Source organism: Rhinopithecus roxellana, chromosome 13 (assembly GCF_007565055.1).
Source record: "Rhinopithecus roxellana isolate Shanxi Qingling chromosome 13, ASM756505v1, whole genome shotgun sequence".
Lineage (NCBI taxonomy): Eukaryota > Metazoa > Chordata > Mammalia > Primates > Cercopithecidae > Rhinopithecus > Rhinopithecus roxellana.
Genome location: NC_044561.1, coordinates 110,447,912 through 110,472,114, shown reverse-complemented (window position 1 = coordinate 110,472,114; position 24,203 = coordinate 110,447,912). Strand labels below are relative to the sequence as shown.

The 24,203-nt window shown below is 42.0% G+C and overlaps 2 protein-coding genes across 4 annotated transcripts in view; one reads left to right on the top strand and one right to left on the bottom strand.

The window, feature by feature from the left end:
* RPRD1B (regulation of nuclear pre-mRNA domain containing 1B) overlaps positions 1–13,936 on the bottom strand; it is a 60,330-nt gene extending 46,394 nt beyond the window's left edge. Inside the window, exons 1-2 of the mRNA XM_010355337.2 lie at positions 13,306–13,936; positions 5,954–6,083 (exon numbers count right to left, since the gene is read on the bottom strand). Coding sequence (XP_010353639.1) covers positions 5,954–6,083; positions 13,306–13,456 — 281 coding nt within the window. The 5' untranslated portion in view covers positions 13,457–13,936. The remainder of the gene's footprint in view (positions 1–5,953; positions 6,084–13,305) is intronic.
* TTI1 (TELO2 interacting protein 1) overlaps positions 13,936–24,203 on the top strand; it is a 51,441-nt gene continuing 41,173 nt past the window's right edge. For all 3 annotated transcript variants that reach the window (XM_030914316.1, XM_010355336.1, XM_030914313.1), the window contains exon 1: positions 13,936–14,000. The gene's annotated coding sequence lies outside the window, so the exon portion shown is untranslated. The remainder of the gene's footprint in view (positions 14,001–24,203) is intronic.

Sequence of the window (24,203 nt, the reverse complement as noted above, 5' to 3'; positions counted from 1 at the left end):
TATTTCCCTGGCCTCATCTCCTACCCACTCTTCCCCACCCCCATCTTCCAACCTCCTGCCTCAACAGCTACCCTAGCACGGCCTCAGAGCCTTAGCACTAGAAGAGTTTGCTTTGCCTGGAACTACATTCCCCATGTGGCCACAAAGTTCAATCCCTCTACTCCTTCAGGCGTATGTTTAGTCACACCACCTTCAGCATGTCATTCCCTAATCTCCACCTTGAAAACGACACTCCCTGCCCCTACTCAATTTTTTTCCATACAACTTTTCTGGTATGCTGTATATTCAATAGTTTACTTTTTGTTTACATGCTTTCCATTTGAATGTAATTTCCACAGGGGTGGAGATTTGTCATTCTCTCCCATTGCTATATGCCCTTGAACAAGCACAATAAATATCTGTTAAATTGTAATCTTTTTCAAAAAAATGTATATGGGTTTCAGTAAGTTATATAGTTACTCAACTTTCAACAATCATCTTACTGTATCAAGGTCACGTCAGAAATCAACTAAGCACTCCTCGGCTCCATCAATGAAGGTTTACAGAATACAAAGAATAAGAAGGCCTGGGTCCTGACCTCTGGGGCTCGACTCAGCAACCCCTCAGACCTGTTTAGTCTCCTTTCCCTACCCGACCTGGAACTCTGCATTCCAGCAACAGCCACCTGTATGTATTTGCTACTCAGAATTTGTTCTCTCATGTGCATGTGCCTTTGTTCATGCTATCTCTTCTTCAAATGGAACCGCCAAAATCGAACAAGGCAAAGGGAAAGGAGTAATTCAGGTAGCTGAAGTATATGGGGGAATGTGGGGAAATAGCAGAAGAACCTGGAAGCCCTGAATGCCAATGCCATATTAAAGCATGTGGCCTGCAGGCAATGGGAGGTCCCTGATGTGATCAAATGTATAGCTTATAAAAATAAAGTCATTATAATTAATAAAACCAAATTGCAACTAATCAGAACTTAGTTAACGAACTAGCTGGTACTTTTAACATAAAATCTGTTTGCTGCAGATTCTCTATTCACTTAAAACAAGGAGAAACCATTATCATGAGAATAAATTCTTATCAAGGATTTAGTTAAAAAATAGGTGGGTATCACAATACACACACACCATCCACCATTCCTGGGGATACTTGGGACTCCATTCAGGCTAAGACTGGTTTTGTGTACAGTTTCAGGCACAATGGAAAATGATGTTCAAACCTGTCATAATCGCAAAACATTTTCAAAAGGCTTTTACTACTAAAGGCCAAAAAGGAGGGTTCCAGTTTAATTAGTGAATGTAACTAACCAGGACAGATATTTCCTTGAGCATTGTGGCAAATCAAGGTTTTGCTAGATAAGTTTCAAAGTTATAAATAAAATATTCAAGAAATCTTTCCACTGATTAGGTTTTGAAGGAAGTAGCTCCAGTGAAATGGAAGTCACTTTGGCATCTGGAATCAGACACAACCAAGGTAATAAAGCCATTTTATAACAGAAAGAGCAGTATTTTCAGTATACTGTATACAGTATACAATAACTCCAATCTAAACTGAGAAATCTTTAAATAGAAAAAAAGACTAAACCATCTTTGCCATCAATCTATGAATAAAGTGGAAGATGGCAAATAATTACATACACAACTTAATATTACATTGAACACTTAGTATTTTAATTCTGATTAATTACAAATTCAATCCCTTCATTTTTCAATATAGATAGCAAAACTGACCTTTGAGAGTGAAAAATGTGTATGACACACACAAACAGAATTGCTGCTTGACGTGTCAACCGGACACCTGAGGTCCTGCTAAGCCAGCCTTGGGGGCCTTTTCTTCCTCTACAGTTCTATGGCACTTTTTTGGTACAACCACAGTAATTTGTACAACTCTGTCTTATCCCATGCACAGCAGGCCTACGTTAGGCCTACTAAGGGCAGGAATTCTAAGTATTCCCTATACTTCCAACAGTACCTCATGTAAAGATGGTTCAGAAAAGAGTTAACACAGAAGGTCAGACTGCCACCCTTAGGGAAGTGCTTGGCTAGCGTCTGGGAACTTGGGATTTCAGAGTGTCCCTACCATTTCCTAACTGGTAAGGGTGGTTTACTGGGCCTAAATTGTTTGTGCAAGCAATACAGTCCCTAATGAACACCTGATTTATTTCTGGGAGCCTAGAATTTTGGCAGAGGGTGTCTACACGACCAATCCGACAAAAACTCTGGGCATGGAGTCTTTAATGAGCTTTCTTGGTAGGTTACACGTCATACACATCACAACTCAGTGCTGGAGGAATTAAGTGTATTTGTGTAATTGCACTGAGAGGGGACTCAGAAGCTTACACCTAGAGCGCTCCAGTCTGCTGCAGGCACTGCATGCACATCACCCTCTGCTGCTGCTGCTTTGGATCCTTTAGCTGTAATGAATCACCGCCATGACTATGACTACATGATGAGTCCTGTGAGACCTTCTAGGGAATCACCAAACCTGGGAGTGGTCTTGGGGCCCACGACAATAAATAAACATCATGTGGGTAACTCCCAAATTTCAATAAATAAACATCATGTGGGTAACTCCCAAATTTATGTCCCCAGAAATCAATTCTCTACTGAGCTTGAGACTATTTTATCCACCTACCTATCTGGCATCACTCCTTGGAATATTCACTAGCCATCTCACACTCGGCCTGGCCAAAACAAAACTCATGATTTCCTCCACCAAATCTTTCCCCCAATCTTCACTTCAGTAAAGGGCACCATCAGTCATTCACTTATGTCAAAAGCTAGAAATCGTCTTCGATTTCTCTTTTCACTACTAGCTCCCACTCAACACCTATAAATCCTATCAGTTTCACACTGGAGAGGTGGGGATCCTCCCACGAATGACGCATTCAATAAATAGAAGCTATTAGTATCTTCCCATTGCTTCTGGGTCCTAGCCAATGTCACCTCTAGCCCGCACCACAGCAATATCCTCCAAACTCACGTCCCTGCCCCTCCCTTGGCCTTTACAATCCATCCCTCCACACTAAGCCACTTTTAAAGAGGGATCTTTTAAAAATGTATGTTGGAATATATCATTCCCCTGCTTAAAACTCTTCAATGACATCCCATCAGAAAAAAATCCTAACTCCCAAGTCTTACAGGGTGTACGTGACTGGTGCATGTCCACCTCTCAGACCTCATCTGGATGCCACTTTTCCTTTGCACACTATGTTCTAACCACACCAGCCTTCATTCTGTTTCTCTTGGCAAGCCAAGATTATTTCTGCCTTAAGTTTTTCTTAATAGCTGCTCCTGCTTCGCACGATTACCTCAAATGTCATTTCCTTAGAGGACTTCCTGAACCACACTGCCAGCGAGAGATCCTACTCTAGAACATCACTCCATTTTATTATGTCTGTATTATCCTGCTCTGAAAGTATCTTGCTCATTTACTTGTCTTCGCCTGCCTTGTTCATTGCTGCTCCCCCAGTGTCTGGATCCGTACTTGGCATATAGAAGGCACTCCAATACATATTGAATGAAAAATGACATGGACAGCTGTCTCCTCACTGGGAAGAAAACAAGGCACTTGTATGAAAAAAAAGTTTGCAGTCTGGTTAATTAAACTGCTATTCAAATCAAATCTACCCTATAAACTTGGCAGCTTTCTTGGACTTGGGAGTTCTTTTACTGTTTGTTGGGGATGGAGGTATCGTTTATCACAAAGATATCCCTCATCAATTTAGTCAATAGTAACAGGTCAACTATCTTTGTTCATCAACTGGCCACAAAAAAAGCACACAGAAAGTATTTGTTAATTAGGCTTCTCCTACTGTGGACAAGCTGCATCATGGCTGAAGCAGAGATGTTGGACTTTCTGTCCTAATAATGGGGTATAAGAAAGGAGATTGGAAACATGGGTATCCTGAATATAATATCCAAGCAGGATCTTAGAAGAACCAGAAGAAAGCAAACAGAAAGGAATTTGGGCTATTTTATTGAGAAGGACCAGGTTTATCTTCCCCACACTGCCACTGAATCTGCCAAGACATCTAAAACTTGGCTAGTTTTTAAGGTGTTCCCAAGTGAAAAGGAATTTTTAACCCTGGTATTGCCCACCCCCTTTTCCACCCCTTTCTATTTACTTTTTGGTTTCAGGACAGCTAAAGATTACAGATTGTTTGTCTGTTTGTAATTCAGAGACAGGGTCTTGCTGTGTTACCAAACCTGGAGTTCAGTGGTATAATTATAGCTCACTACAGCTTTTAACTCCTGGACTCAAGCAATCCTCCTGCCTTAGCCTCCCAAGTAGCTAGGACTACAGGTGCATACCACCACGCCTGGTTAATTTTTAAGAAGTTTTTTGTAGACACAGGGTCTTACTATGCTGCCCAGGCTGAAATTCATAAATAAAATTATTATGTTTACTATCCCTACAAGAAATCATTCCAGCCAATTCCCTAGACCAAACCTCTTCCATAATGAGTTAACATTAATTAACTCATTTAACAAATATTTACTGAATGCCTACTCTGTGTCAGGGCAGACCATACTGTTGCCCAGCTCCTGGGACACCATTTACGTGGAGGCTATATAAATGGTATTCCTTCAAGCTACATAACTAAGCAGCTCTGTGCCAGACACTTTACTAGGTGCCTGGAATATAGGAAAAAACATATGATCTAATGAATGAGCAAAGAATGTGGAAAAGGCATTGTACTACGTACTTTTAAACATATTGTCTGTCTTTACCCTCCCAACAACTCTTAGGAGATAAGTAGTATCCTCCCCCGTTAGCCAGTTAGGAAATTTGGGTTCAAAAGTTAAGTAACACATTCCAGGTCACTCACATAGTGTCTGAGGCAGAGCTACCATTAATTTCTAAGAAACTGTGAATTAAATCTCATCAAAGCAAGAAAATCTGTCTATTTCAGATAGCTCCTCCAGTAGTCTGTTCTAAGCTTATTCTGTTATGAAGATGCAGTATTTTTTCAAGGTAATAACACATTTTGCTACTTCAGTGTCCATGCTGATCAAAAGGTGATCCAGTTATGTAGCTGACCAACAAAAACCATCTTTTTCATCTCTACAAAGCTAGGTGTCATTTCTTTCTCTTGGATTTCTAATTTTATTCCTTCAAACTTTTCAAATCCTGCAATGAAAGCATGACTTCATTTCTCATTTAAGGCCTTTCACTATATTTTAGACCTAATAACAATTTATGTTTAACCTACTAGTCTCCCCATTCATGTTTCCCAATTCCTTTTACAAATATCTTTTATATATTTACCTATAAACATAATATTCTAACGAATGATAGTTTTTCTTTGCTTTTCCTGGGCACCTAATTTGAGCCTACAGAAAGCTTTTGTTTTCACATGAAGTAATTTATAAGACTTTTAATCCAATGTATGCTTTCTATGGTATTAGTTACGTGTGTGCCACTCCTCTCCACCACAAAACACAATAGCATCAGGCTTAATACAATATAGCCAGATCAAACACCTACTTTCCACACTAGTAATTACTATTACTGCAGTTACAGTAATGACTACTATTTTTAGTAAACTAGACATCTAGAAATCCAGAAGGAAATAAAAAGGAAGGCATTTGGCAATTAATCACTTACTATTACATTACTAAAATGTTCCCTTACTAGTTAGCTTTGTTTTTTAATCATAAGCTAATGAGACAATTCAACCAAACCAAGGAAAATATCATAACCAAGAAATAAATTCAAAAAATGAAAATGAATATATCTAGAAGAAAAGATATGCCAGGCTGAATCTCTTAAATGTATCAGAGTGTTTACATGTCTCGACAGTTCTTGAGGGCTCAACAAAACATAAAACCACAATTTGGCCTCCACAACTCTCTGTAAAGTAGGAAGTTGTCAATTTACAAAGGCTATCACAGAAAAAAAAAGAACAAAAAAGTGGAAAAGGTAACGAATTTAAAAACAAATCCAAAAACAGACAACATACCTGGCAACATGAGAAAAAGCATCCACAAGGACAGATTCAAATTCTCTAGTGAATTCAGGTCCTTTCCTTTTACTGTTCTGGATGACATCATTTGCTAAATACAGAAAAGTAAGCTTTCTATTTGATTTGGCTGAAAAAAAGAAAAGAAAAGAATTTAACTTACACCAAAGAAATTCTCAATTCACAATTCTTTTGCTGGGCTGCTCCTAAAAAAAAACATTTAAGACAAGTATTTTCTACCTGGGGGGGTCAAGTAGATATTTTTAAAAAGACAACCTAAGGAATAGGTTTGGGAATACCGTTTTGGAAAAGAAAAAGAAAAACAATGGGCCATCTTCATTTCTGTGTTGTTTAAACCAGGGTAATTAATTGATAGTAAAAATTAAGATAATCCAAAGAGAATTCCTAAAGGATAAGCAGTCAATACTAATGTTAAAACTAAGGCTTTCGGCCGGGCGCGGTGGCTCAAGCCTGTAATCCCAGCACTTTGGGAGGCCAAGACGGGCGGATCACGAGATCAGGAGATTGAGACCATCCTGGCTAACACAGTGAAACCCCGTCTCTACTAAAAAATACAAAAAAACTAGCCAGGCGAGGTGGCGGGCGCCCGTAGTCCCAGCTACTTGGGAGGCTGAGGCAGGAGAATGGCATGAACCCGGGAGGCGGAGCTTGCAGTGAGCTGAGATCCGGCCACTGCACTCCAGCCTGGGCGACAGAGCAAGACTCCATCTCAAAAAAAAAAAAAAAAAAAAACAAAACAAAAAAACAAACAAACAAAAAAAAACTAAGGCTTTTATTTACTGCAAAAATGAGCAATTTCTAACTCACTTTTAATTATCAAATATTCCAGAATGAAAGACTGAGTTGGCCAGATGTGGTGGCTCATGCCTGTAATCTCAGCACTTTGGGAGGACGAGGTGGGTGGATCGTTTGAGGTCAGGAGTTTGAGACCAGCCTGGCCAATATGGTGAAACCCTACCTCTACTAAATATACAAAAATTAGCTGGGTGTGGTGGTGGGTGCCTGTAGTCCTAGCTGCTCTGGAGGCTGAGGCAGGAGAATCGCTTGAATCCAGGAGGTGGAGGTTGCAGTGAGCCGAGATTGTACCACTGCACTCCAGCGTGGGTGACAGAGCAAGACTCTGTCTCAAAAAAAAAAAAAAAAGACTGAGTTAGGTTTCAATTTTAGAATGGTTTCACCAGGCATGGTGGCTCATGCCTGTCATCTCAGCACTTTTGGAGGCCGAGGTGGACGGATCACCTGAGGTCAGGAGTTCGAGACCAGTCTGACCAACATGGAGAAACCCCATCTCTACTAAAAATACAAAATTTGCCTGGCATGGTGGCGCATGCCTGTAATCCCAGCTACTCAGGAGGCTAAGGCAGGAGAATCGCTTGAATCCAGGTGGTAGAGGTTTTGGTGAGCCTATATCATGCCATTGCACGCCAGCCTGGGCAACAAGAGCGAAACTCCATCTCAAAAAAAAAAAGAAAAAAAAAAGGTTTCTTGTAATTTTGCTCCTAAACTGAGAATTTCTCTGATACTCCAATAACCATAATCAATAATACAGAAGAATCTCTAGGTGCACCAATAGATATTAGCTCAAATACAAGTATACATCAACACTACATTCTTACTGAAAATTTACACACATGTGAAATCTAGATATGCAAAATTAGGGCTTTCACAAAAACCATAATTCTCTCTTATTTATATGAAATGTGGTTATTCGCTATTACTCTATATGTATCATATATTAAAGCATAAAAACCTCATGCAATACGTTTGAGTTACAGTTGCTTTGGGGAACATTACTGAATTTCCTGGCTTCTATGCACATAATTTCTCAACTATAAAGTTACATCACTACGATTTTTGGTCCCAGTTTTCTTTTAAAAGAAATAAATAAGAACATAATTAGATGTTTCAAAACACAGAGTTTTCTCCAGTGCTAAAGTACCTGAAAAACACAAGTTCTTTATTAATCTTAACACACCTGAGTAGTCCTTGCTCTATTTCTCTCTGAAACCAGTTTTTGAAATGTACAAATCATGTATATGTCTGACATAGCAGGCATAAGATCTGACATTTTAAAGCGTAGCTACAGGAGGCTGGGCACAGTGGCTCACGCCTGTAATTCCAGCACTTTGGGAGGCCGAGGCAGGTGGATCACCTGAGGTCAGAAGATCGAGACCATCCTGGCTAACACAGTGAAACCTTGTCTCTACTAAAAATACAAAAAATTAGCCAGGCATAGTGGTGAGCACCTGTAGTCCCAGCTACTCAGGAGGCTGAGGCAGGAGAATGGCGTGAACCTGGGAGGCAGAGCTTGCAGTGAGCCGAGATCATGCCACTGCACTCCAGCCTGGACGACAGAGTGAGACTCCGTTTCAAAAAAAAAAAAAAAAAAAATCAGCTGGGCGTAGTGCCAGGTGCCTGTAAACCCAGCAACTCGGGAAGCTGAGCTGGACAAATCACTTGAACCCGGGAGGCAGAGATTGCAGTGAGCCAAGATCGCGCCACTGTACACCTGAGTGACATAGTAAGAGACTCCATCTCAAAAAAAAAAAAAAGTAGCTACAGGAGAATAACCCAAGTTAAAAACAAGATTTTAAAGGCATATTACAGTTCAAACTGATGAAACTGATGTCTTAAATGCTCATAAAATTAAATATGGATACCCTGAATTGTTTTAACCTTTTGGTAATAGCCTAATTTAGAAGGCCAACTGATAAGAATACTAGGAACCTGGCGCTTTCTTTAACTGTTCTAATTATTATTAAAAAGCAGAACGAAAGTGTCAGTAGTTACAATACCTACTGTTGCTACAAAGGTAGGATATGATTACGGCAAAACGCGCTTTTTTGCTAAAGCAAACCATGCTCGGCAAAGCTGATGTAAGTGAAACTACCACACCTGTAATCCCATGCAAGTTAGCAGATTCAAAAGCAAAAGAGAACTTCAACAATGCAAACTTCATTAAGTGGAGCTTTAAAACTCCATACATTTTATGTTAAAAAAACCTAGAATCCATATTGTAAAATGTCAATGTGGACATTCAAGACCTGATACACTTTTCAGTAGACAAACAAGGTATCTAAGGGCCTTGAGAGTCAAGGTTTTCACTGTTTACAATGCCAATTAATTTTCATCACCCTAGAACTTAACAATGGGGATTTATTTAGGATAAACTGTATCCCCCCATATTCAACATCCTCAACAGTCAACATAAGCACCATGTGTGTCAAAGTGATATGACAAAACCCTAGAGCTCCTGAGCACACAGTCACAATACACACAACACGCACACCCTCCATTCCAATCCTGGGGGACAACTCCCTTGTTCAGATGTCTTTCCTAGATGACAGAAACAGGTCCTTTCACCCACTACCCATGCCCACTCCAAACTGGTCAAACTGGTTGTTGAGTAAAATTTAAACAACTGGTTAATCAAAACTTTTTACTTGTTGGCTGGTTTTGGCATCTAGGGAAAGTCGTAAAGTAATTCTGGGATAAAAGTCCATTTACCTACACTCAGGCCAAGATACAAAACACCATTAAAAATACTCATTTAGGAGCACTTTACACCAAAACTATTCCATAAAGAAGGGGAGACATTCTACTTAGAACAGAGCTCAAGTGGGATAAATTAAGAATTATTCCTAGAAAATGGAAAGATAACACATCAGGAATAGAAGTATTTAAGCAAGAAAAAAAGTTAATTTTTGTAAATCTCATATATTTTGAAGGCAACTCAGAGACAGTCTGTGAGCATCTCAGCTAGGAAAAATGACTTCACCTTAGTAGAACCTACAGGGCTAATCAATCTAAACATTAGGGCACAGAATCCTTTTCCTTTAGTGTGGGGGCATTTTCAGTTCAAGAAAGCAGCCTGGATATTTGGAAGCTAGGTCTTGATGCTTGGAAGAGCATCTTTTTTTAACTCTGCACTGTCCAGTAAGTTAGCCACTAGCCACGTGTGGCTACTGGAACACCTGAATTGTAGCCGGTAAAAATTGGTGGCCGGGCGCCGTGTCTCAAGCCTGTAATCCCAGCACTTTGGGAGGCCAAGATGGGCGGATCACAAGGTCAGGAGATCGAGACCATCCTGGCTAACACGGTGAAATCCCATCTCTACTAAAAAAATACAAAAAACTAGCCGGGTGGGGTGGCGGGCGCCTGTAGTCCCAGCTACGCGGGAGGCTGAGGCAGGAGAATGGCGTGAGCTTGGGAGGCGGAGTTTGCAGTGAGCTGAGATCCGGCCACTGCACTCCAGCCTGGGCGACAGATTGAGACTCTGTCTCAAAAAAAAAAAAAAAATTAATTTTCAATTCTATCTACTTAAACCTTTAGTTCCTTAGTCACACATTTTAAGTGCTCCATAGCCACATATGCCAAGTGGCTACCTGTTGGATGGCACAGATAGAAAACGTTGCTATTATCACAGAAGATTGTACTAGCGCTGTTTAGATCCTTTACGCTGTTATCATAGAAAGTTGTATTGGATAGCGCTGTTTAGATCCTTTACTCAACCATGAATATTCTATCAGAGACCATTATTTAATTCCTATTTTTATTTCTTATTTTTATTTTTTTTGAGATGGAGTCTCACTCTGTCGCCCTGGCTGGAGTGCAGTGGCACGATCTTGGCTCACTGCAAGCTCCGCCTCCCGGGTTCCTGCCATTCTCCTGCCTCAGCCTCCCAAGTAGCTGGGACTACAGGCGCCCGCCACCATGCCCGGCTAATTTTTTGTATTTTTAGTAGAGACGGGTTTTCACTGTGGTCTCGATCTCCTGACCTTGTGATCCGCCCGCCTTGGCCTCCCAAAGTGCTGGGATTACAGGCGTGAGCCACCACCCGCACCTGGCTTAATTCCTATTTTTAAACTATGTAACAGGCACCATGCTATTATCTTGTGGTGTTACAAATAAACAAGAAGGTCTAGTTTCTTCCTCAAAACATAATCTAATGACAAAGATGTAACCAGTTCAAATGAACAGCTAGTAGAAACAAATCAAATGCTAAACTGGTATGACATGGTGGAAGGCACTCATTAATTCTAATAAATGAAAGCACTACAGTATGGTTGGAGTCAGGTGACCACCTTCACTTATTAAATGCACTGAGGCACTGAGTACTTGAAAAAGAACACATTTTGGCATCAGGCAGCCCTGGGCTCATGTCCTAGCTATATGTCTCTGGACAAGGCACTTAATTTCTCTATACCTTTATCGTCTCATCTATAAAATGAGGATAATAATGCTGGCCTACTTGCAACATAAGGCTCTACCATATAAGATTAGGGATAACGGAGCTTCATACACAAATGTACTCTCTAATTTGCTTTTTTTCAGTAACTCAACTAGTGTGAGGTGAGGAATCAAGAAAGAGTCACAAAAGAAGTGACACCTGGCCGGGCGCGGTGGCTCACGCCTGTAATACCAGCACTTTGGGAGGCCCAGGCGGGAGGATCACGAGGTCAGGAGATGAAGACCACCCTGGCTAACACGGTGAAACCCCTGTCTACTAAAAATATAAAAAATTAGCCGGGCGTGGTGGCGGGCGCCTATAGTCCCAGCTACTCGGAAGGCTGAGGCAGGAGAACGGTGTGAACCCAGGAAGCGGAGCTCGCAGTGAGCCGAGATTGTGCCACTGCACTCCAGCACGGGCAACAGAGCGAGACCCCGTATATCCACTCAAGATGGACTTTAACTGCCTTTTGAGGTCCCACCCAATAGAATTCTGTACAGTGGCAATTCACATCTCAGCAGACTCTACAAATAATTTCTGAATGGCACAGTGGGGTACATGAAGAAAGCCCCATAAACTCCAGGCTCTACCTCTCCCCACAACTGCCCAAAAGGCTGCGGGGATCCCTATCTTAGTACAGTATGCAATATTTGGAGGGTCCCTGCTAAAGGGCTAGAACTGGGTCTCCTAAAAAAAATCACGGATTTTGGCGTTTGCCAGCCTGATGTAGTCTGAGCCTCATCAGTTCAAAACCCTTGAAAATACCACTTAGCCACTTCAGTTTCCTCGCCTGTAGAGCAGGACATCTGTGGTGTCCTCAACTCACCGATAGTAGAGAATACTTGTAAAGCCACTTCCTTTGCTATAAAGGCCTACCACATATAGGGTGTCTGGAGCAGCTCTGAGCTTCATTTCTTCAGTCTTCCATTATGAAACTCATCAGGGAGTGCAGGTGCCCATCTTTCCCCACCAGACTGTAAGCAACTTGAAGAAAAAGACCATGCCTCACAGTGAGTAATCAAAAGTCTCATCTCACCATAATCTGTTGAACGCCTAGAGTGTGCCTGACCCCGTGCTAAATGTTCACTTGGATTATCCTGTTTACTTCTCACCACGAGATGAGTCTCAATTTTTCCTCTTCTGCAAAGTTCCTACTTCATAGGGCTTCAATAATTTTTGTTTAATGGCAATGTATGTAAAGATATCAGTACTGCACTTCGCATGTAATAAAGACATAGTATCAGTTATCCATTTTGTAGATAAGAAAATGAAGGGACAGACAGGTTAAGTTGCTGGGGTCAGGAAGGCAGCAAAGTCAGACTTAAATTCTAGGCAGTTGGCAGAGACAACACGCTGTAAGTGTCCAAGCCAGTGCCTGGCACATAACAGACTGAGTTCAATGAATGTCTGTTAGAACTTGAGCAGGCCCTGAAATCAATGACAGCTGCATGAGAGGAGAGGAGAGGTAAGGTCTGGGTGGGGTGGCTCCTTAACCTAAGACGTGAGAGACGATCTACTTCACAGGGCTGTTCCAAGGACTGAGTGTGAGGATATATATACAAAGGTCTTAGGATAGTGACTGGTATGGAGTAAAGGCTTTGTAAGGGGTAGCAGTCCTTGCCTCTCTCTTACAGATGAGAAAACAGAGACACAGGGAGATGAAGAAACTCTCCCAATATTATTCAGCTGGCAAGTCGCTGAGCCAGCCAGCACTCAATCTGCGGAGTCTAACTCCGGAGCCCACTGGCTTTTACTCCAAATCCCCAGCACTGGGCCTGACATGCTAGGGCCAGTGCGGCGCTGAATGCAGCCGAGATAATAACAGCCACAAATGTCAGGCGGAAACTGAAGGGAAAATGGCTCGATGAACTCTAAGTCTGGACACCTGAGTCCCAGTCCGTGGAACCTCAGACAAGTACCTTAAACCTTCCCGGGCCTCAGTTTCCTTCTTCGAGAAATGGGGCTAACCTTGTCTCCCATCTCAGAAGCTCGATCAGGCCTGGAAAGCAAGGCTCAATGAAGAGGCTTAGAAGGGCCTAAGGTGTGGGTGGGCGAGAGGACAACCCGGGGACCGTCCAAGGGGTGGGGAGTTGGTGTTTACCTTTGCGGAGCTCGCGGTGCCACACGGAGACGATGGGTCCCGCGTGCTTGCGGTGGTGGATGAGCCACAGGGACAGGGTCTGCACGCTCTGCTGAGAGTTGCTCAGCTCCGAGAGCTTCTTCTCCAGCGCCGACTCAGAGAAGGAGGACATGGTGGCGGCAGTGAGGCCCGGCAGGGAGCGGCCTGGGCCGCCCAGTGCGGCGGGAAGAGCGACGGCACGAGGCCGGGGCCTCACCTGACAGGCTGCGGGACTTTTTACCGACTGACAGACGGCCAGGGGTGCAAGGAGGGGGAGGGGATGGGTCTCCGCAGTAACAGCCGCCCGCGCCGCCGCCACAAGATGGCCACCCGACCTCTCACCCTACCGCGAGAGCGGGGTCAAAGGGCAAGGGCCAGAGCAGTTGGGCACCGAGAGGCGTCGGAGCTCTAGAAAACCGTCCCTTTGAAGGCGACGGCCCGTCTGAACCTCGCGCAGACCACTTCGAAGGAGACAGAGCGAGGGAAGGAACGTAGTTCCCCGGGCCCCCGGAAAGCGCTTTGACCGCTCAAGCCCGCACGCCGGCGCAGTGGATCTCGCCGGAACCCTTTTTCCCGCTCCCTCGGAACCTTTCTGGCGCGGTACGGCGCGCTACTTAGCGCGTCACTTCCGGCAAGGCAGAGGAGGCGGGAGAGTGAGGGAAAGGCTGGAAGACGAGGTAAGGGAAGAGTGGCGGGAACCAGAGGGAGCCCAACAGCTGGGACCCCGTAGAGGGGTATCCTGAGGGGACATTAAGGCTGAGAGATCATGATCTGGGTATGGGAGGGGGGTTTCCTTTCTAATCTGGCGGGCCCCAGGCCGCACCTTTCCTCCATACGTGTTCGGCTCTCTGGCTGTCCCCAAAAACACTTAGTTTTGATTCTTCCAAGCCACCCACGTGCCCTTTTCACGCCTCCAGGCCCAGGCGCTCGTTCTCTCTCCGAAAGTGACATCCCCTTTCTCACCTGGTGAGCTCCTACTCAGCCTTCCGGAGCACCTTTTAATGTCCGATTCTGACCTTTTAGTCTGTAACAGCGCCGTCATAAACACATTTGGGCTCTCAGCTCCTAAGTGGGTTCTCAGGGTGTTATTACATGCTGCTTTTGCCTTCTGGGGTTCCAGTTGACTTTTTCGAACTTAAGTGAGGTGTTAACTTTAGGGAAAAGGTGGAGGGAACTAACTTACCCTTCCCAATGTGTCTGCTGACCTCATGTTAAGACACGCTATTTGAGGCCTGGCGCAATGGCTCTTGCTTGTAATCCCAACCCTTTGGGAGGCCGAGGTGAGAGGATAGCTTTAGTACTGGAGTTCAAGACCATCCTGGGTAACATAGCGAAAATTAGCCAGGCATGGTGACGCTCACCTGTAGTTCCAGCTACGCGAGAGGATCCCTTGACCCCAGGAGTTAGAGCTTACAGTGAGCTGTGGTCGTGCCACTGTACTCCAGCCTGGGCAATGGAGCAAGACTCTTGTCTGAAACAAAACAAAACACTGTCTGAGACTCTAAACCTTGACCCCTTTTTTTTTAAGTGTTTAAATCCCAGTTATCAAAGCAGCAGAGAAATGTCTTTCTTATTGCCACGGGGTTGATGGTAGGGAGTTAAGTTATAGACATAGGAGAGTTTTAAAATTTCGTGATCGTGGTATAACTTCCTAGTTGTGGGCAGACTCTAGTTTAGGAGACCTTCTTCTAATTGATGCCTGCTTTTGCTCTTATTGCACTGTATTGCAGTTCTTTGCTTACATGCTTTTACCCCTCCTCCAGACTAGAATCAAATCATAGCTAACACAGTGAGAGGTTACAGTGTGCTAGACACAGTTCCCACACAGTAACTCATTTAATCCTCACAACAAAGCTATGAGATATTATATTATCCCCCTTTTGACAGCTTAGGAGAGGTTAAGAGAGATTAGGCTCAGAGAGGTTAAGTGACTTACCCAAGATCACTTTACTAAGATTTGAGGGAAGGGGCTGCAACTTAGCCATCTTTTTGGCTGCAGTTCCTGATGTATCAAGTGAGTTAGTGTAAAAGAGGTGAATAATCTAAAATCTTACAGTGAGTATCTAGTCATAACTGAGGGCTTTTGTGTCGAAATTTAGGTCTTCTTTCCATATTAGGTAACAGTGTCATATGCTGAGCACTTTTATATCAAGTCACTGTCTGTTAAGCAAATTACATACTTTTTAAATTTAATTCTTACATCAGTCTTAGGAGTTGAGATTATTATTACAATCACTATTTGGTAGACGAGAAAACATAAAGCATGGTTAAGTACCCTATGTACTTGGACATAGCTAGGAAATAGCAGAGGCAGGAGTCAACTTAGGTTTATCTTATATCTGATCCCAAATTCTTGATTCCTGAACCAATGGTTTATTCATTCATTCAGCAAATAATTTTTTACCACCTATGTCCAAAGCACTTCTTCTAAGCTAACAGACAAAATCCATGTCCTCAGGAACTTACTTTCTACTGAGAAAGATAGAAAAACAAACATGCAAGTTTAGAATAAATCAGAAAGTGGTAAGTAACTTCAATAAAAATCAAGAAGGTAAGGAGGATAAGGAATGTATATGTGTAGGTGGGTAGTCTTTTACTTATGCTTCTCAGAGAAGGCTTAATTGATAAGGTGACATTTGAGAGAACAAGCCATATGCCATGGTTCCAGGAAGAGGGAAAACCAAGTTTATACCATTTTTGGCATTTTGGAGGAACAGCAGAGAGGACAATAAAGCTGGAGTGATATCAACCAGAAGGGTGGCTGGAAATTAACTCAGAAAAGTAGAAAGGGACTGCATCACATGGGGACTTGCAGGCAATAATGTAGACTTAGATGTTACTCTGAATGAAACTAAGTCCATTGGGCAGTTTTGCATAAAGAAGGAACATTGTGGCTATTAGGTAGAAAATAAGACAGTAAGGGTGCAAAGGTAGAAGCAGGAAGAACCAGTCTGGCAGCTGTTGTAGTAACGGTGAAAGGATAACTCAAACCAGGGTTGTATCCGTGGAAGTGCTAAGAAAGGGACAGTTCTGGGGATATTTTAGAGGAAGAGGTAACAGGATTTGCTGATAGATTGGATATGGGGTGTGAAAGACATATGAGAATTCAGATAGCTCCAAGGGTTTTGGCCTAAGCAACTATAAGAATAGAGCTTCCATTTACTGAATTACAGAAAAGAGTGGGTTTGGGGAGTAAGAGCAAGTGTTTGTATTTGGACATGTCCATTTGGAAATGCCTATCTGAGTATAGATGTCTAAGGGGCAGTTGGGTTTATGGGTCTAGAATTTAAGGAAGAGAGATCTGGGCTAGAGATAAAAATGCGAGAGTCGTAACAGGGAATAAGGTGTAAAAAGAGACTGAGTCCTAGGACACTTCAGTATACAGAGGTCTGAAAGATGAGGATGTTATGATTATGTGATTTTTCTTAAGCTTGTTAATAGCTTGTTAATATTAACTACTCTAATTGATTTTCAAAGATTGAGCCAGCCTTTCATCTCTGAAATATACCCCACTTTATCATGGGGTGTGTGTGTGTGTGTGTGTGTGTGTGTGTGGGTGTGTGTGTGTATTCTACATACTGCTGAATTTCCTAATATTTTGTTTAGGATTTTTGCATCTATATTCATGAGAGACATTGGTCTATAGATTATTTAAATTTTTGTATTGCCTTTGGTTTGGCATCAGGATAATACTGGCTTCATAAAATGGATTGGAAAGTGTTTCTTCTTTTTCTGAAAGAGTATGTGCAGAATTGGTGTGAATTCTTCGTTAAATGTTTAGTGGAATTCTCCAATGAAACCATCTTGGCTTGGAGATTCCCTCCTTCACTCCCCGCTTCCCTCCATCCCTCCCTTCTTCTTCCTCCCTCCCTCCCTTCTTCTTCCTCCCTCCCTCCCTTCCTTCGCTTCTGTCTTTTTTTTCTGGAGTTTTTAAGTGCCAAATTCAGTTTCTTTAAAAGTTATAAAGCTGCTAAAATAATCTCTTTCATATTGTGGTTGTGTTTTTTGAGGAATTAACCACTTCATCAAAGATGTCAAATTTGTATGGGTAAAGCTATTTGTGGTATTCCCTGTCTTTGTTTTCTGTTGCTTATAACAGAATACCTGAAACTAGGTAATTTATAAAGAAAAAGGATGTATTTCTTACAGTTATGGAGGCTGAGAAATCCAAGGTCAGGGGACCACATTGGGTAAAAAACCTTCTTGCTGGAGGGGACTCTGAAGAGTCCAAGGCAGTGCGGGATATCACAGGGCCAGGGGGCTGAGTGTGGTAGCTCAGGTCTCTCTTCCTCTTGTAAAGCTGCCGGTTCCCATGATAACCCATTAATCCATTTATGAGGGCTTATAAAGACTCCACCTCCCAATATATTGGGAATTAAATTTCTACATGAGTTTTGGAAGGGACAGATACTCAAACCATAGCATTCCCATATTACCCTTTTGATGTCTGCAGGGTCTGTAGTACTATCCCGTTTCATTATTGGTATTGGTAATTTCCAATATCAGTGTCTCTTCTCTCTCCTCTCTCTCTCTCTCTCTCTCTCTCTCTCTCTCTCTCTCTCTCTCTCTCTCTCTTTCTTTCTCTCACTCACTCACTCGCTTGTCAATCTTGCTAGAAGTTTGTCAATTTTATTGACCTTTTCAAAGAACCAGTTATTTATTTCATTGTCATTTTCTGTTTTCAGTTTTGTCAATTTCTGCTCTTTATTATTGCCTTCTTCTGCTTGCTTTATTTTGCTCTTCTTTGTCTAGGTTCTTGTGGTAGGAGTTTACCTTTTTTATTTGAGACTTTTCCCCTTTTCTAATATATGACTTAGTACTATTAATTTACATCTCAGCATGGCTATAGCTGTATCCACAGATTTTGGTGTGTTATATTTTCATTTTCATTCATTTCCATGTCTTTTTTTTTCTAATTTCCCTTCCATGGATTATTTAGAAACGTGTTGTTTAGTTTCCAAGTATTTGGAGATTTTCCTGTTATCTCTCTGTAAGTGATTTCAAGCTTGATTTCATTGTGGCTGGGGAATGTCACTCTGTATGATTTCAGCTCTTTTAAATTTGTTGAGGTTTGTTTTATGGCAGGATAATCATCTCTCTTAATATATGTTCTATGAGCACTTGAAAAGAATGTAGGCCAGGCATGGTAGCTCATGCCTGTAATCTTAACAATTTGGGAGGCCAAGGCAAGAGGCTCCCTTGAGCCTGGGAGTTCAAGACCAGCCTGGACAACATGGCAAAACTCGGTCTTTACAAAAATACAAAAATTAGCTGGGCACAGTGGCATGTACCTGGAGTCCCAGACACTCAAAAGGCTGGGGTGGGAGGACTGCTTGAGCTCGGGAAATTGAGGCTGCAGTGAGCCATCATCGAGCCACCGCACTGCAGCCTGAGCAATAGAGTGAGACCCTGTCTAAGAAAACAAATAACAACAAAAGAATGTGTAGTCTGCTGTTGTAGGATAGAGTGTTCAATAAATGTCATAGATCCTGTTGGTTGATGGTGGTGGTAAGTTTTTCTATATCCTTGCTGATTTTTGGTATTCTATCTATTGTTGAGAGAGGAGTATTGAAATCACCACCATCTATTCTTATGAATTTATGTGTTTCTCTTTTTAGTTTTACCCATTTTTGTTTCACACATTTTGCAGCATATACATTTTAAGATTGCAATATGTTCTTAGTAGATATACCTGTTATTCATTGTACTCTGTCTCTGGTAATTTTTTTCTTCTTTTGCTCTGAAGTCTACTTTATGTGGTACTAATATAGCTAATCTTACTTTCCTTTGATTAATATTTGCATGATAATATCTTTTTCCATCCTTTGATTTTCAACCTGCCTCTATCTTTCTGCATAGTGAGTTTCTTATAGACAGCATGTAGTCGGATCATGTTTTTAAATCCACTCTGACAATCTCAGTCTTTTAATTGATGTATTTAGACCTTTTATACATAATACAATTATAGTTGACCCCTGTATTCATGGGTTCCGCTTCTGTGGATTCAGTCAACTGTGGATTGTAAACACAGTAGACCCTTGAACAACACAGATTTGAACTGTGGTGGTCTATTTATATCCAGATTTTCTTTCCTTTCTGCCAGCTCGCCGCCTCCTCAGCCTACTCAAGGTGAAGACAAGGATGAAGACCTGTGTAATGATGTACTTCCACTGAATGAATAGTCATTGTGATCTTCTTTTCTTTCTTTCTTTTTTTTTTGAGATGGAGCCTTGCTCTGTTACCCAGGCTAGAATGCAGTGGTGCGATCTTGGCTCACTGCAACCTCTGCCTCCTGGGTTCAAGTGATTCTCCCGCCTCAGCTTCCTGAGTAGCTGGGACTACAGGCACCTGCCATCATGCCTGGCTAATTTTTGGATTTTTGTAGAGATGGGGTTTCACCATGTTGGCCAGGCTGGTCTTGAACTCCTGACCTCACATGATCTGCACACTGCAGCCCCCCAAAGTGCTGGGATTGCAGGCGTGAGCCACCGGGCCCAGCCTGTGATTTTCTTAATAACATTTTCTTTTCTCTAGCTTGTTTGATTGTAAGAACACAGCATATAATACATACAGTATATAAAATTATGTTAAACAACTGTTTATGTTATCAGTAAGGCTTCCAGTCAACAGCAGGCTGTCAATAGTTAAGTTTTTGGGGATTCAAAATTTATAGAGATTTTTGACTGCTTGAGGGGGTTTGCACTCCTAACCCCCACATTGTTCAAGGGTCAACTGTATTTGAAAAAAATAAAAAAAGATAATACAACAATAAAAATGATACAGATTTAAAAACAATATAGTATAACAGCTGTTCATGTAACATTTACATTGTGTTAGGTTTTGTAAGTAATCTAGAGTTGGTTTAAAATATATGGGAGGATATGCATGGTTATATGCAAATACCACACTATTTTCTATAAGGGACTTGAACATCCTCTGATTTTGGTATCCATGGGAGTCTTGGAACCAATCCCTGGTGAATACTGAGAGATGACTATATTTTGTTTTTTTCTGTTTATTCTCTTTTCCATTTATCTGCTTTCTTTTTCTAGGCTTCCTGTGGATTACTTGAATGTTTTTTAGAATTCCGTGTGATTTATCTGTGATGTTTTTGAGTGTATCTCTTTGTATGTAGCCCTTTTAGTGGTCCTTCTAGGTGTTACATTGTGTGTACATAACTTATCTTTTTTTTTTTTTTTTTTTTTTTTTTTTGAGACGGAGTCTCGCTATCACCCAGGCTGGAGTGCAGTGGCCAGATCTCAGCTCACTGCAAGCTCCGCCTCCCAGGTTCACGCCATTCTCCTGCCTCAGCCTCCCAAGTAGCTGGGACTACAGGCGCCCGTCACGTCGCCCGGCTAGTTTTTTGTATTTTTTAGTAGAGACGGGGTTTCACGGTGTTAGCCAGGATGGTCTCGATCTCCTGACCTCGTGATCCGCCCGTCTCGGCCTCCCAAAGTGCTGGGATTACAGGCTTGAGCCACCGCGCCCGGCCGTACATAACTTATCTTTACCTAGCAAAGTATAGAAACTTTATTTCCTTTTATGTCTCTTTACTTTCCCCATTTATCATATAAATGTCTTAAACATTTTCTCTGCATACATTTAGAACCACGTCAGACAGCATTACAATTTTTGCTTCAGCTGTTAAACATGGTTTTGAAAACTCAAGAGGATAAGGAAAGCCCTTATAAATTGCATTTACACAAATTTTTGTATACCATGTCCTTTCTTCCTCCTTAATGTTCCAGGATTGCTTTTCTTATCTTCTTTTTTTCTTTCTTTCTTCTTATTTTCTTTCTGTTTAAAGAACTTTCTTTAAGCCGTTCTTTTACAGTAAGTTGACTGGTGACAAATTCTCTTTGTTTTCCTTCTTCTCAGAAGTCTTGATTTCCACTTCATTCCTGATGAACATTTTTTGCTGGGTATATGGTTCTGCATTGATGTTTGTTTGTTTCAGCACCCAAAAATTATTGTGTAACTTCTTTCTGGCCTACATGGTTTCTGATGAGAAGTCTATTGTCGTTAGAATTGTTTTCTCCCTTCTGGGCAGAGTGACTCACATTGTAATCCCAGCATTTTGGGAGGCTAAGGTGGGTGGATCACTTGAGGCCAGGAGTTTGAGACCAGCCTGGCCAACATGGCGAAACCTTATCTCTACTAAAAATACAAAAATTAGCTGGGAGTGCTGGTGCCCGCCTGTAATTCCAGGTACCCAGACTGAGGGAGGAGAATTGCTTAAACCTGGCAGGTGGAGGTTACAGTGAATGTATATGGCGCCGTTGCGCTCCAGCCTGGTGACAGAATGAGACTCTGTCCCCTAAAAAAAAAAAAAAAAAAAAATTGTTTCTTCCCTGTAGACAAGGTATAATTTTTCTCTGGATGCTTTCAATATTTTTTGTTATTAGTTTTCAGAAATGAAATTATGAAGAGTCTTGGGATAAATTCCTTTGGGGTTCACTCAGCTTCTTGATATATAGATTTATGTCTTTGCCAACTTTATGGCATTGTCAGCCATTATTTCTTCGAGTACTTTTTCAGCCTGCCCTCTTGGTCCCACAGGTTCCCTGAGGCTCTGTTTATATATTTTTCAATCTGTTTTTTCTCTTTTGTTCAGATTGGGTAATTTCTGTTGTTCTGTCTTCCAGCTCACAGATTTTTTCTTCCCTCCATTCTGCTGTTGAGCCCATCCACTGAGCTTTTTCTTTGTTACTGAAATTTTCAGTTCTAAAATTTTCACTTGTTTATTTATATCTTCTATTTCTTTGTTGAGGCTTTCTGTTCTTTCATTTGTTTGAAGTGTATTCATAATTGCTTATCGATACATTTTAATCATGCTGCTTTAATGTCTTCATTAGATAATTCTAACATCTTTGTCTCTATCATCTTGGTGTTGACATGTGTTGATTGTCTTCTTTCTTTTTTCTTTTTTTGAGATGGAGTGTTGTTCTTGTTGCCCAGGCTGGAGTGCCATGCCGCAATCTCGGCTTACTGCAACCTCCGCCTTCCGAGTTCAGGTGATTCTCCTGCCTCAGCCTCCCAAGTAGCTGGGATTACAGGCGTGTGCCACCATACCTGGCTAATTTCTGTATTTTTAGTAGAGTTAGGGTTTCACCATATTGGCCAGGCTGGTCTTGAACTCCCAACCTCAGGTGATCCACCAGCCACAGCCTCCCAAAGTGCTGGGGTTACAGGTGTGAACCATCACGGCCTACTGATTGTCTTTTTTCATTCTGTCTGAGTTCCTCCTGGTTCCTGGAATGATGAGTGATTTTTATATTGAGATCTGGACATTTCTATATAATGTTCTGAGACATCTGTTGAGGCTGTTTAGTCTTTCTGTTTAGGCTGTTTAGTCTAATGTTTAGGATGGTTTTCTCTGACACCATTCCTACTCTGGTAGGAGAAGGGGGTCTGTATCTCATCACTGCCAGGTGGAGGTAGAAGTCTAAGTTCGTCATTCAGCCTCCATTGACACCCAAGAAAAAGGTCTCCCCAGTGCTGCTGAGTGGAGGTGTACTGCCGGGTGGAGGTATACTGCTGGCTGGGTGTGGCGGTCCCAACTCCCCACTTGGTCTCCACTAACATTGGAGTGGATGGAGGTGGCATCATTACCACTGGGCAGTGGTGAAAGTCCTGACTAGGTCTCCTCTGGTGCTACCTCATTACTGCCAAGTAGGAGTGGAAGTTTAAGGCAGGTGGAGGCTGCCTTATTTTCTGTAGTGTTTGGCTGGAGTAGAGCGTTTGCTGTCCAAAAGTTTTTTGTCTTGCGAGGGTGCCCATTCTCCTACTCCTTTGGCTAGAGAGAGCAGGTTGGGGTTTTTGTGTCTGTGCCCGTTGGTGATTCCTGGTTGCCAGCTTCTTCAACTCCAGGGCCTGGGTCTATGAGGCAGAAAGAAAACCCAGGGAACTCAGCACTGTATCACTCCCCAGGTCCTGGGGTCCCTAACCAGTCTGCTTTCTTCTTGTATTTGCTTTATATATAATGTCTAGGGGTTTTAGTTATATTTAACAAAAGGAATAGGGAAATGTATGCCTACTCCATCTCCCTAGATGCTTAAGTTTTCTATTTATATTCATGTGTGTGTGAGAGCAGAATTTTTGTTTATATTAAATTTATAAGTAAGTGGAATACGCAGACGTACATCAGTTACCTGAAGAACTTTTCCAGTTTCCAGTGCCAGGTCATAAATGGGGGGAGGGCAGGAGGTCGTTCATGTATACATTCTATGTACACTCTCTTCTAAGTTAAGAATCCCTCTTTTAGAATGTACTGCCTAGCAAAAAAGATCCTGTCTAGTGGAGGGAACAGGCACATAGTATTAGTGTAATACAAGACACTGCTTCACATATTTTCTATAAGGGACAGCTGTAAACTAAGCATTATGTGAGCCTAGAGTAATTTCCGGAAATATGTGTGGGAAGTCTCCTTGATTCCCCTCCTCCGCATGTTCTTCCTGTTCTGCAGTACTCTTCCCTTACAGTGTTAGCCTCTCTTGTTACCATTGTATCTCTTCCCTTGTCAAGAATTTAGCACAGTGTATGGCAAATAGTATATGCTAAGGAAACATTTCTAGATAGAGGGAAAGATGAGTAGCAATCAACGAAACTTCAGAATATGCTGAAGGGTTAATGTTTATCCAGCTTCTTTTACTTATTTATTAAACAGTGAGTGGGAACTGCTTGGCAGACACCAGCAGATGCTGGGGAAACCACAAGTAAAGCTGTAACACTATACCGTTCAGCTGGGGAGACAAATAAACTCATCATTTTAACCCAAGATAGTAGTCCTCCAGTGTACTCTGAACACTGCAACCAGATGGATTATTGAACAAGTATCTATTTCATCATAAGACTTGTTCTTCAGAAGGGAAAGCACATAG